The following is a 12,339-nucleotide window of genomic DNA, read 5'->3' as shown; positions in this document are numbered from 1 at the left end:
AAAAAAAAAAAAATATATATATATATATATATATATATATATATATAGTAATCTTTCACTAGATTTGTAGAAGGTAAATATCAAAGGAAAAGCCACCTTTGAACTGAAAATGTATTATGTTTAATTGCCTCTATGTTCAGATAACCAAAATTAATTGTATCTATTCAAGCCTAAACCATGTTTCTGTTTCTTAATTTGTTAAGTAATTTCCTGGAATACTGTTTTATGTTTTAAAAACAGTATTCATCTAAAAAAAAACTTTCATTAAAAAAAGAGAAAGACTCAAGATTAATAAAGAGACTAAAAGTGAGAATCTCAGCCTATGCTAGGTTTCAGCATGGTCTTGGAGTCATACTCTGTCACTTCTTCACACAAAATAACGAGTTCTATTCATGGAGGTTTATTTGTTTGCTTGTTTCGTTTTGTTTTTTGTGTTTTTTTTGAGATAGAGTTTTGCTCTTGTTGCCTGGGCTGGAGTGCAATGGCGCAATCTTGGTTCACTGCAACCTCTGCCTCTCAGGTTCAAACGATTCTCCTGACTCAGCCTCCCAAGTATCTAGGATTAGAGGCATGCACCACCACGTCTGGTTAATTTTTTGTATGTAGCAGAGACAGGGTTTTACCATGTTGGCCAGGCTGGTCTCGAACCCCTGACCTCAGGTGATCCACCCACCTCGGCCTCCCAAAGTGCTGGGATTACAGGCATGAACCACCGCGCCCGGCCCTCATAGAGGCTTTGTTGTAGATAAACAACCATACAAGATGTGCATGTGCATGTGTGTGTGTGTGTATATATGTGTACAGTATATATACAGTATATATGTATATATGGTTAGCAAATCAGGAGGTTTCAGGGATCACATCCTTTCAAGTCTGCACAATGCCCAGCGCAGAGCCATGCACACGTGCCACTTCACTGATGGTGATGGCGGTGACAGGGATGCGATTGAGCACGCAGCCGAGGACAGAGCAGCGCCGAAAAAGCCTCCCCTTCCCCTGGCCCCTGTGCCACTCCTGAGAGCACCCCCTGCTGCTCCTGGATCTCTCATGATTTTCTCCTTTGCCCCGCTAGGGTGTTGTGCCCAACATACCTTTTCTAAAAGCTCCTGGTTTCTCTTAATGAAAAGTTGTTTATCTTCTACCCAGTGTGAATCCTGTTTGACAAAGAATATCGCGCAGTCAGCATTTCAGAGTGGCATGAAAGAGCCTGTGTCGTCAAACCACTTTGCCAGAGCTGCCTTCTACCCACCCTGTTTGTTTGCCTGCCAAAGACTGGTAAGTAGAACCCACCCCTGCCAGCTCCTTCAAAGACACTGGGGCCAAAGTTGCTGGGAAAATTTAACCCCCTTTTCATCATCACTCCCTATTTCTACCTTTTCCAGTTTGAATAATCCAGGACCAGCCTTCTGGGGACTCAGAAGTGACCACAAAGGCAAAAAGTGAAAAGGGTCAGAATGCACACAGGCTAGATACATATGGATGGAAAACATTAAAATGCAGAACCATAAATGTAGCATAGAGGCAAAGAACACAGCTGGAGGGGTGGGTCTTGGTCTTAGCAACTTAAGACAACTCTGGGCTATTTGTACAGGGTTCCTCTTCCTCTGGCATTCTTTCTCTTGCCCAACCTCATTCACTGTTGTGGCTGGGTTCATACTCTGGCCAGAAAAACACCAGGGACAGAAGTACAAGTTGAACATTCTAACGCAGTTTGAGAAAGATCACTGTGGAGAGCCAAGCTGTGTCCTGGGTGCGGCCCATGCACAGGTGAGCTAGAGAAAGGTCAGATTGAATTGTCTGCATCTGCAGAAGAGCTAGCAACCAAATGCCTACCTGCCCTTTCTGAGCCAGAGTCGCTTCCAGGTCTTCAATTTTTGCTTTATACCTTAGCACCTCTGCTTGAAGCTGTTCTTGAGCCTGGTGAAATAAAAATTCCACAACTCAGCAAGTAAAATGGTTATTCAGTATCTTTCTTGACTAGAACTCAACAAGTAAGAGAAAGAGAGAGAGGAAAAAAAGAAGAATTTTCTATGACAAAAGAATCTTTCTGATCTAAATTCTTTTTAAAACTCCCTGTAGCACTCTTTATTTTCAGGTTAATATTCACTCTTTAGCTTGGCATTCGAGAACTCCCATTATATTTCCAATATTTTCCTACTACTCACCAACCTAGAGTCAAACCCTTACCTGCTGACATAATTCTTGTTTCCTAAATATGCCTTGTAACTCTCCACTCTTCTCTTTATTTGAATGATCTCCCTTTCACAAAAGCCTTGTTCCATTTTGCTTCCCCAAATTCTTTCGATTCTTTTTTTTTTTTTTTTTGAGACAGAGTCTCACTCTGTTGCCCAGGCTGGAATGCAGTGGCATGATCTCAACTCACTGCAACCTCTGCTTCCCGGGTTCAAGCAATTCTCCTGCCTCAGCCTCCCAAGTAGCTGGGATTACAGGCACCTGCCACCACACCCAGCTAATTTTTGTATTTGTAGTAGAGATAGGATTTCACTGTGTTGGCCTGGCTGGTCTTGAACTCCTGACCTCAGAAGATCTGTCCGCCTCCACCTCCCAAAGTGCACCCGGCCTTTCCATTCTTTCAGAGCAAACTTTGTGCCTAAATTTAGTCCCCAAATCAATTTCTCTCTCTCTCTATATATATATATCATATTTTGTGTGTCTGTGTGTATAAGTAGTTTTGAATACTAATCTTGTATGGAGCAACCTTGTTGTCCTATGTGATTTAGCCTAGTAATTTGTTTCCTACCTGTAAACCCATTTTTATTGTTGTTGTTTTACAATATGGATAGGTTTTTTAGTACAAGGTTGAATAAAAACAGCAATGATAGCTATCTTTATTCACTGTGAGGAGAATAATTCTTTTGATTATTAAATATTACATTTACCTTTATCAGGCCCCCAAAATAATCAATTTTACTAAGATTTATTTTAACTGTGAATTGATGTTGACTGTAACCTATTTTTTCTTGGATCTAATTTTATCTTTTTTCAATGATGCTTTCATCTGTATTATTTTTTAATTTCCAGTCTCTTTAAATTTACTCTCTTGTTCTTTTTCTAACATCCTTGTTTCTTTTGGATGACTTTTCTCAGAATGGTAAGTTTTCCTGACTTTAATGGCCAGAGATAATGCTAAACCTTTATTTAGATAGAAGAATTAAGTGAAACAGGGAGGAATCTCCAAAAAATAAAAGGAGGAGTCTCCTTTTTTTGGGGGGGAATCTCCAAAAAATAAAAATAAAATAATATGCTATTATTTTAACTCCTCAATCCATGTTGGTAAGAACACTTAAACACAAATATTATAGCACTGGGGCATATACATGACAGGTACATTCCTTTGTAATGATTGCTTGCCTGTTCTAAATCTGTGTTTTTAAAAAACCTGCATATTTACTTATATATGTGTGTATGCATGCTACTGTTTAAAAATGCGTAACTGTTATATCTACCCTTTCCCACTGAAAAACAGTAGTTCTACAAAACTCCTCAGTGCATTGTAGACCCTCCAGAAAGAAAGTAGGATGAAATCACTCGGTGGTCATGCTCCCTTTTGGCTCAAGTAAATTTACCTAGGAGGCAATTATAGCCTGGTGATTATGACTGTGAAGTCACAAGGCTAGGAAATCTAGGTAAACCTAAGTAAATAATTTAACTTCGCTAAGCTACATTTAACTTCTACTAAGTTATTATTTCCTCTTCTGTAGAAAGAGGATAATAATCATATCTAGCTCCTAGGGTTGTTTTAGGATTAAATAGATAATGTGTGTCAAGTGTTCGGCACAATGCCTGGAACACAGCAAGCACTCAATAAATATTAAGAAATAGTATAGTACATGTCTATCTTTTCTTTTTGTTGGAATAGGCTCATGAGAGGCAGTTATGATATAAAGGAAAGAACATTTGACCCAGTAAGACTCAAGTTGTAATATCAGCTTTGCCATTTACTATTTGTGCGATTTTGGGCAATTCAATTAACCTCTCTGAGTATCAAATTTCTCTTTTATAAAATATCTGCCTTAGGGGGCTGTCCCAAGGGTCAAATGAGATATTGTCTGTGAAAATTCTGGTAAGCTGTCAAAAGTAAATGCTGTGCACTTATTAACGAAGAGAAGACACTGGCTCACTATAGGTTTCGAAAGATAAAAAAGTTCTTTTTCTAAGCAAGAAACTAAAAAATGGCTTAACAAATTCCAATATTGTCTAGCTTTGAAAATGTATGTTTTCAAACAGCAAGAACAAGAACTATGTACTCAACTATCTTTAAAAGAACAAAAGCATTGATCTAAGCTGGTTCTGATGTTTCTAGATTCAAGGTTTGTTGACATAAAAGCTATAACAATTCAAAAGCTGCAGACGAGAGAAAAGTACAGGGAGAGCTGTCCTATTGATATTTTTATGTCCAGGGTACTTTTATGCTGTGATTGCTGCACGCTAATTCAGTACACTGTCACAGATACACACTAACCTTGGCTTCTCGTTCAGCGTCAATGATGCCTCCCGTCTGCTCCTGCAGGAGGGCATATGCTCTTTGGAGGGCCTGATATTCTTTTGTTAATTGTCGAAATCTTAGTTCAGATTCTTCAGCTGCTAAACTCTTGAGGTTAAGAAAAAAGCCCCAAAAGAATTGTGTTATGTTCAAGTCGCGTGTTCAATGTGAAATATTAACATTTGCCCACTTTTTACAAGAAGTAAAATGTTGTTTAACAGTCTATTTGATTTTGTTTTTAGCTCTGAAGTGTATATATGGGCACAAATACTGTAATATTTTCAAGATGGACACTGCAGAAATATGTAAATATTTATTTTAGTAAAAGAAGCATTTAGCATTTGATAGATTTCTCATTGTTAATCATTTGGGCTTAGAATGCAGTCAATTTTGGATCCAAATAAGAAAAAATCATATCCAGATTTTGGACCTGAATTTGAGGAAATGATACCCTAGAATTTTACTCTTATTTCTTTTCAGTATGTTCATCTCCAACAACTTGTGTTTTTCCCCCGGATAAATCATAAAAGCTATTTTATTGCTTCACATCTTAAACTTCAGGACATAACATAATCAACACGGAATTTTGGGAAAAAACGCAGATTGGGGTGTTTCACTACCAAGATCCCAAATCAGGCGTTGCATGGTAGGGTCCCCAAATTTTCATTGTAACTGAGGCCTCTAGATCATTCTGATGAAGGTGGCCCACAGAGCACACTTCACTCAACAGTCTCTCAGACCACATCCAAAAGCCTGCTAAGGCCTCTTGGGTTCCTACCTTCCCTAGATAAAGAATTTTGGAAAGTAACTTTTATTTTGAAAGAAGTCTTCAATTAGACAGCTGAACTGGAGAGAAATTTCTAAAAGGTTTACCTGCTATAATTGAAGCTATTTTTCAAGAGATAACAAAGTACGGCCTCAAAATTGGTTACTGTTATGGGACCACTTTGTGCTGTTTATATAAAGGAGATGAAAAGTGAAATGCTTTCTCTCCCCCTTAAATAAAATATTTGGTGACAATATCACCCAAGGCTAGAGAAGTAGAAATGCTTACTTCATCCAAGTCATCATCAGGAGTAGCTGGTGTTCTGTCTGTTCTAAATGAGGCCATGGATGATGTCTCTGAATCCATAGAATCCTCATCATAGCCAATAAAAGGGTCTAAAACAGGCCTCTACATGGAGGGAAAATACATATTTACTGACACAGCTAACAGTAGGGAAAGTTGAATGTTAAAATACTGTCAACTGGCATATATGTAAGTGAATATAGAAGACATGGATCCTGTATGCTTCTTTGTTGAAATAAAAACATTAGGCACGAGCCCAATAGTTCCAATAAGTGTTTCTCCCATATTATTTCACTTCTGACATCTTAAGAAAATTCATTAATATTTAGCTTTTTTCATAGAAACACTGAAGCCTCTTCTATATTACATTTTATATCATGATGAGCGAATGTGGTTTACTCTTTCCTGTATTTAAACTATGACCAAAGGACTTTGAAAACTCAGGTATCTATGTGATAGAGATGATCAAATCTTAAGTCTTGTCATCCAAGTCCACATTAAAAACAAACAGTATACTTGGTAAAAAATCAAAATTAAAAATCAAATAGACAAACTGAATAACAAAACTTTGTGGATTATAAGAGGCTATAGAGATACTGGTGGATTGGGAGCATTGTTATCAATAATATTGTCTGAATGAATAATAAAAATATATTAATTGTCATAAACTGGGCATCAGACTCTCATACTATTCAGTAGGAGACATCAAAATCATGTACATTTCTTGAATGTGACTCTCCAACTCGTCAGGTAATCCTTTCTACATCAAACCTAGGGGCATCTCCATTTACAGAAAGTCATATTAAAGCAAACCCTTTCAGGTTAAAATTTACAACAGAATCATTTTTAGACTTCGAAGAAATGTCAACAGAAAAGATTTTCTTCCAGCAAATAAAGCCCATGGTTTGCTGCGACAGTTCGGGAACACCTGGCTCATCACAGCCTTGCTGGAAGATGCCATGCCAAGCCTCATCTCTCTGGCTGCTTGTGGCAAATGCCTGATAACTTCGAGTTCTTATTACCTTAATTGGCTTGGAACTTCTTCTATGCTTTCTTCTACGGATGAGCTTTTCTCGGTCCTGGAAAACAGTTGAAATATTTTTCAGATCCAGAATTGGTAGATGTTTCTTTATAGTTTTTTGCAAAGATAGCGTGTTTTTACCCATAAGGCGTTAAATTTGGAATAGAATAAGACTTTGTGTTTTAAATTTTGGCAACTTTTGGGATTGATACTTAAATATATTCAAAATAAGAATCTTCTACAACTATTCTTGATGATTTATGTGGAACAAGGAGCCTCATGATCAGAAAGTGTACTGTGTTCCTAATCAGAATTCTTTGTTTTATACTTGAACATCAAGTAGCTATGAAAATAGTTACTTATCATGTACTTATCATGTACATTTCTTGAATATGACTCTCCAACTTGTCAGGTAATCCTTTCTACATCAAACCTAGGGGCATCTCCATTTAGAGAAAGTCATATTAAAGCAAACTCTTTCAGGTTAAAATTTACAACAGAATCATTTTTAGACTTCGAAGGAATGTACAGTACTGTACATTTAGTACTTTAGTACAGTACTTTAGTTCTGTACTTTAGTCCTCCTAGATCCAAAATTACTTTAAATTTGTGTTAAATATATAATTTCACAATAAAGTAAAATTGTATTCTTTTCATTTATTCATTTGAAATGCATAGAAAGCTGTCTTTGGCCTATTTTTGGATCCTTGTTCTCACCTGCAGTCCCTGAAAATAGGACAGGGAACAGAGTCGCTAGTGGGTTGGATTCATTTAGTGTTTCTGTTTCATTTTCAGTTTTTAAAAAATTTTCTGGGAATCTCAAAGAATGCCTAGAAATATTGATCAATTTCATGATTTATTGTTGCTGTGAATGGAGATATCATGGGAATCTGGGGTTTATTCACTAAGCACTCCATGTGTTTACTGTAAAAATTTAAACTAGATAGAATGTCTTTTGGAAAGTCTGATGAGTATTCCTAAATGGCCCAAAATTCTATTAAAAAAATGTACAGCTTAATCTCAGGATACTCAAAGCCAGTCAAATTCCTGGGCTCATGAATCTGTAAAATTTATGAGTTATTAGGATGTGAAAATGAAATGAGGAAAACAGGGAGACCACGCTTAATAAGTAATCTGGTTTAAGCCAGATGTGTTCAGGCTTTTTAATTTTTTCACCTTTGCAGCCTCTATATATGAGACTTTTACAATTTACATATTATTGTGACAGTTAATATTGAGTGTCAATTTGATTGGATTGAAGGATACAAAGTATTGTTCCTGGGTGTGTCTATGTGGGTGTTGCCAAAGGAGGTTAACATTTGAGTCAGTGGACTAGGAAAGGTAGACTCACCCTCAATCTGGGTGGGCACAATCTAATCAGCTGCCATCACAGCCAGAATAAAAGCAGGCAGAAGCACGTGAAAAGACTAGACTGGTTTAGTCTCCCAGCCTACATCTTTCTCCTGATTCTTCCTGCCCTGGAACATTAGACTCCAAGTTCCTCAGCTTTGGGACTTGGACTGGCTTCCTTGCTCCTCAGCTTGCAGATGACCTATCGTGGGACCTCACCTTGCGATCGTGTGTGCCAATACTCCTTAATAAACTCCCCATTATATAGACATCTATCCTATTAGTTCTGTCCCTCTAGAGAACCCTAATACAATTATATATTTAAATTACCCTCCTAATCTAGTGTATTCATTATAACATATAGTCAACATAGAAATTTTTAAAAGGATGAATCAGAAGTAATTATAAACAGAAGCTATAACCTTTCTTTCTCTCAGTGGCAGTGAATCGCTTTTCTCACCCCACTCTGGAGACTATTGCCTAACTCCTTCCTTGCTATTCAAGTCTTTAGATCTAGACTTGGTCCTGAAGTGAGAGCAACCAATGATGTCATTCACAGAACAAACATGGAGAGGCAAAGAAGAAAACCCAAAGGCATCAAGAGGTCTCAGTGCATCCTTACTAGTAACACATAACTCAGTCAAACTCTGACGGAAGTAATAACTGCTCTACCCACTCAGCAGGTGCTGAAGTAATGATCAGAAAATCTGGGCTGAAATTTTAGCTCTGTTATGTAATTATTTTGTTGCTGTTTATCCAATAAATATTTCTTAAACTGTAACTATGTGCTAGATACTGAATTGAGACCTGGGAAACAAGATGTAAATGTGATGTTGTTAGCATAGACAACATATTAAATCTCTGAGCCTCAGGATCCTGCTACTGGAAGGCAATTACAAGACACACCCAACGTACCTACAAACTTATACAACAATGCATTTAAAAGTTCTTTTAATGTGTTTTGCTGTTATTATTTGTGCTACCAAAGTAGTTAACGAAGGATTATAATGTAAAAGGTGTAAAGCAGTTGAACAATATAAAATATTGGAATACGGGCTCTAGAACAAAATTACATATTGAACATATGAACTTGGGCCTCTGGGGTTAATCTAAAATTAACCGCTTTCAGTGTACATTTTGTTGGCTACTTGTCCTTGGGAACAACTTAGGGTTTACAGATTGATTGACACGTACCCTTGTGAGCTCATCAATTATGTTCTGTTGCTCAATGACCTGAAGTTTTAGAAACTCTGTTTCTTGTTCTTCATTAGCTTGGTCGAGGTCGTTCAGAGATTTTAATTTCTTCAGGGGTGGATGGGATGTTATTTTTTCTCTCTGGATAGGAAAAGAAGAAAGTACAGGTGGAGACGTTAAAAACCTCCAACTTTGGTTGTTAACATAAAATATCTGTAGAAAGTTTATGAGGCTCCAGCTAAATTTGGAAATTGCCCAGCCTGAATACACACACACCAACTAAATCCTCAAGCACATTTTATCTGCAATAATAAGTCATTATCATTGGGGATTATCTGAAGATCTCTATAGATGTATTGAAAGTCTATTAAGGAGTACATTAGCATTTCACTTGTCCATATATAACACAAGTAATGGTATCTATTTCCCAACTATCATGCACGATCTTAGAAGACAAGTGTGCCTGGGGTATAGGTCTGTAAATAGCATGTTAGTGAAGTCGTGGAAGGTTTCTGTGGCTAAGTTATGTCAAAGCTTTCCTTATCCATTTCCGAGCTTTTGGAAGGCGTGCAAATTCCTGGAAGCACTCCTACAGTTTTGCAAATATAGAAACCTCATAAAACTCAGAGCCAGCAACCTTCTCTTGCTTTCTTCGTTAAGGCTTCCTTGCTTACATAAGGAAAAATCCAAATAGCATTGCATTTTTAAAATAAACTGAGAAATGGCAATAAGTCAGGTTATTAGGGTAATATAATCAAGGGAGCTGCAGTTTTGCAGAGTCTGTGATACACACCATTTCTGAATTTTCCTTGGTAACGGCTTTTAGTTTTTCTTCCATGCGCTGCAAGGACACCATCAGTTCATCGTTTCTCTTGGTGAGGCACTTGTTCCTTTCCAGGAGAGGTTTACATTGCTTTTCGGTTTCCCGCACGCGTTTTAACTGGGAAGAAATAAGTGAAGATTTGTGTCTTGTGTTTGGGGGACATGGGGGCAGGGGAGTAAAGGGGTGGGAGTGAAAGCACCTCTGCAGCCAGTGTTGTCTGCTTCACTATGTGGCTCAGGACTGACCACTGACATTTCAATCCTTCAACAGACTGATTGCTTTCTTTTCAGTTTTCTCTAATGGCTTTTCATCACAGCCTCATGACCTCCTATCAATCCACTGTCTTAAGGAAAGTACTGAAGAGACTGGTTTTGGAAATGCTCAGGAGGACCTGCTCTCCTTATTTTCTTTTGCTGTCCTCACCTGTTACTCTACCGTGCTCAGCTGCAATCCCTGCACCTGGAATGACCTCCATTCGCTCAGAGATAAAGGAGCTCACCCAGACCACACGGTCACTAAGTAATGCGACCAGGACCTGAATCCAAGCCTGGTCATCGCCAAAGGTCGTTCTTTCAGAGACCTTGTGGAAATCTCCTGACTCGCACTACGGTTGTTAGTTTAAAATAAATTTTATTGAGGAAAAAACCACACGTAAGTTTGAAACTGTATGGATGTTTGTGTAAGGATATCGAATTCTCCCCAAGCTTAGTAAAGTATGATTGTATTGTTATCCACCCACAATTAAGAGTGAGCATATGCTCATTTGCTTGGTCTAAAGCAGGGTTTCTCAGTCTTAGCATCCGTGACATTTTGAGCCAGATGTTTTTTTTCGATGTGAGGTGTCCTGTGCATTGGAGGATGTGTAGCAGCATCCCTGGCCTCTGCTTGCTAGATGCCAGTAACACTCTGCTAATTGTGACTGTCAAAAACATCAGATATTGTCAAGATCGCCTGTAGTTGGGAACCACTGATCTAAGTTTACGAAAATTGTCTTGAGGGGATTGTTAATAGTCCTCCCCTTTACTCTTAAAACTATCCTTTTTGTATATTTCATGATTATCCTATACATAATAGATTTTCATTTTCAGCTTCTCATGATTAGCTTATTCTTTTCTTACTAATGATTCTGAATGTGAATATGTATTGGGAGAAGAGCAAGGAAAAAGGAGGGCTGTATCAGAAATATTTGAGAAGACTTTTAAAAGTACTCACTCCGTTCTTGAGCGTCTAAGATTTTGGGAAGTGCTGAGGTAGAAGATTTAGCTAATTATGAATATTTGTAAAATCTCATCTTGTGATTCTTATGCAGCACTTCCACAAATCCATCTCAATCTCAATTTAAGAACTCCATTTCATATTAAATGCCAAAACTGGATTCATTTTTATAAATAATCTGACTTAGTCCTGAAGCATTAATGCCTTAGTCCTTAGTGCCTGAAGCATTAATATTAAATATTGTATACATATAAGGAAAATAAGTTATTCTACTAGGTTCACTTTTTTAACCTGTCTCTTCTGAAGGCCAATTATGTGAGTTTTAAATATTTACATGTACTTATTAATAGTATTCATAGAAATTCAGATATGCACACAGAAAATATCTATAATTCTATCACATCATACATCAATAACCATAGTTCCACAATACCAAACAGAATGTTCCTTTTAAGATACACCTTAACTAAAACAGAAAGATTGAAAAACAGTGTGTGCTTGTGTGTTTATATATGTATGTGTAAATATGTATGTATATATGTATGTTTATATAGTCATAAATACATATATACACACACACATGTATATTCATGCTAACACTAAAACAAAAATCTGATGCAGTTCAACTAATAACAATGACTTTAAGCCAAGAAGTATTACCAGAGGGAAAAAAATACATAATGATTAAAGGGTCAATATACACAAAAAATATAATAAATATTAATTTATATTCACCTAGTAACCTAATTTTTAATTTATTATATATTATAAATATGTATTATTGTTCTACATATATAAAGTAAAACTGAAAGAACTCAGGAGGATATAGACAAATCTATTGGGAAAACAAGCAGACAAAAATATCAGTAAGAACTGAGACAATTTTAAACAAGATTATTAACAAACTTCAATCAAACTGCAACTGATAATTACAGAGTATGCCTCCTTTTCATGTAAACATGTAACATTTCTAAAATTGACTATATGCTGAGGTCATAAAGCAAATCTCAAAAAATTTTGAAGGAATGAAATATACAAAGTACATTCTCTGACTGTAGTAGAATTAAGGTGGAAATTGATACCAGAGAGATAACTAAAAAATCTCTAAATGTTTTGAAAGTAAGCCATATGCTTTTGGTGACCCATATGTCAAAGGTAACATT

General features: G+C 36.9%; 2 protein-coding genes across 8 annotated transcripts in view; one reads left to right on the top strand and one right to left on the bottom strand.

The window, feature by feature from the left end:
* JAKMIP2 (janus kinase and microtubule interacting protein 2) overlaps positions 1-12,339 on the bottom strand; it is a 188,108-nt gene that overhangs the window by 46,914 nt on the left and 128,855 nt on the right. For all 7 annotated transcript variants that reach the window (XM_023226954.1, XM_023226958.1, XM_023226959.2 and 4 more), the window contains 7 exons: positions 9,932-10,078; positions 9,139-9,279; positions 6,596-6,652; positions 5,559-5,678; positions 4,484-4,612; positions 1,834-1,917; positions 1,092-1,154 (listed from right to left, as the gene is read on the bottom strand). In XM_023226954.1, the coding sequence (XP_023082722.1) occupies positions 1,092-1,154; positions 1,834-1,917; positions 4,484-4,612; positions 5,559-5,678; positions 6,596-6,652; positions 9,139-9,279; positions 9,932-10,078 (741 nt within the window). The remainder of the gene's footprint in view (positions 1-1,091; positions 1,155-1,833; positions 1,918-4,483; positions 4,613-5,558; positions 5,679-6,595; positions 6,653-9,138; positions 9,280-9,931; positions 10,079-12,339) is intronic.
* The window catches only part of LOC116418773, a 103,481-nt gene that overhangs the window by 76,049 nt on the left and 15,093 nt on the right, over positions 1-12,339 (top strand). The gene's annotated exons all lie outside the window — the stretch shown is intronic.

This window comes from Piliocolobus tephrosceles, chromosome 4 (genome assembly GCF_002776525.5).
Source record: "Piliocolobus tephrosceles isolate RC106 chromosome 4, ASM277652v3, whole genome shotgun sequence".
NCBI classification, from domain to species: Eukaryota; Metazoa; Chordata; class Mammalia; order Primates; family Cercopithecidae; genus Piliocolobus; species Piliocolobus tephrosceles.
This window is presented reverse-complemented; position numbering and strand designations above follow the sequence as displayed.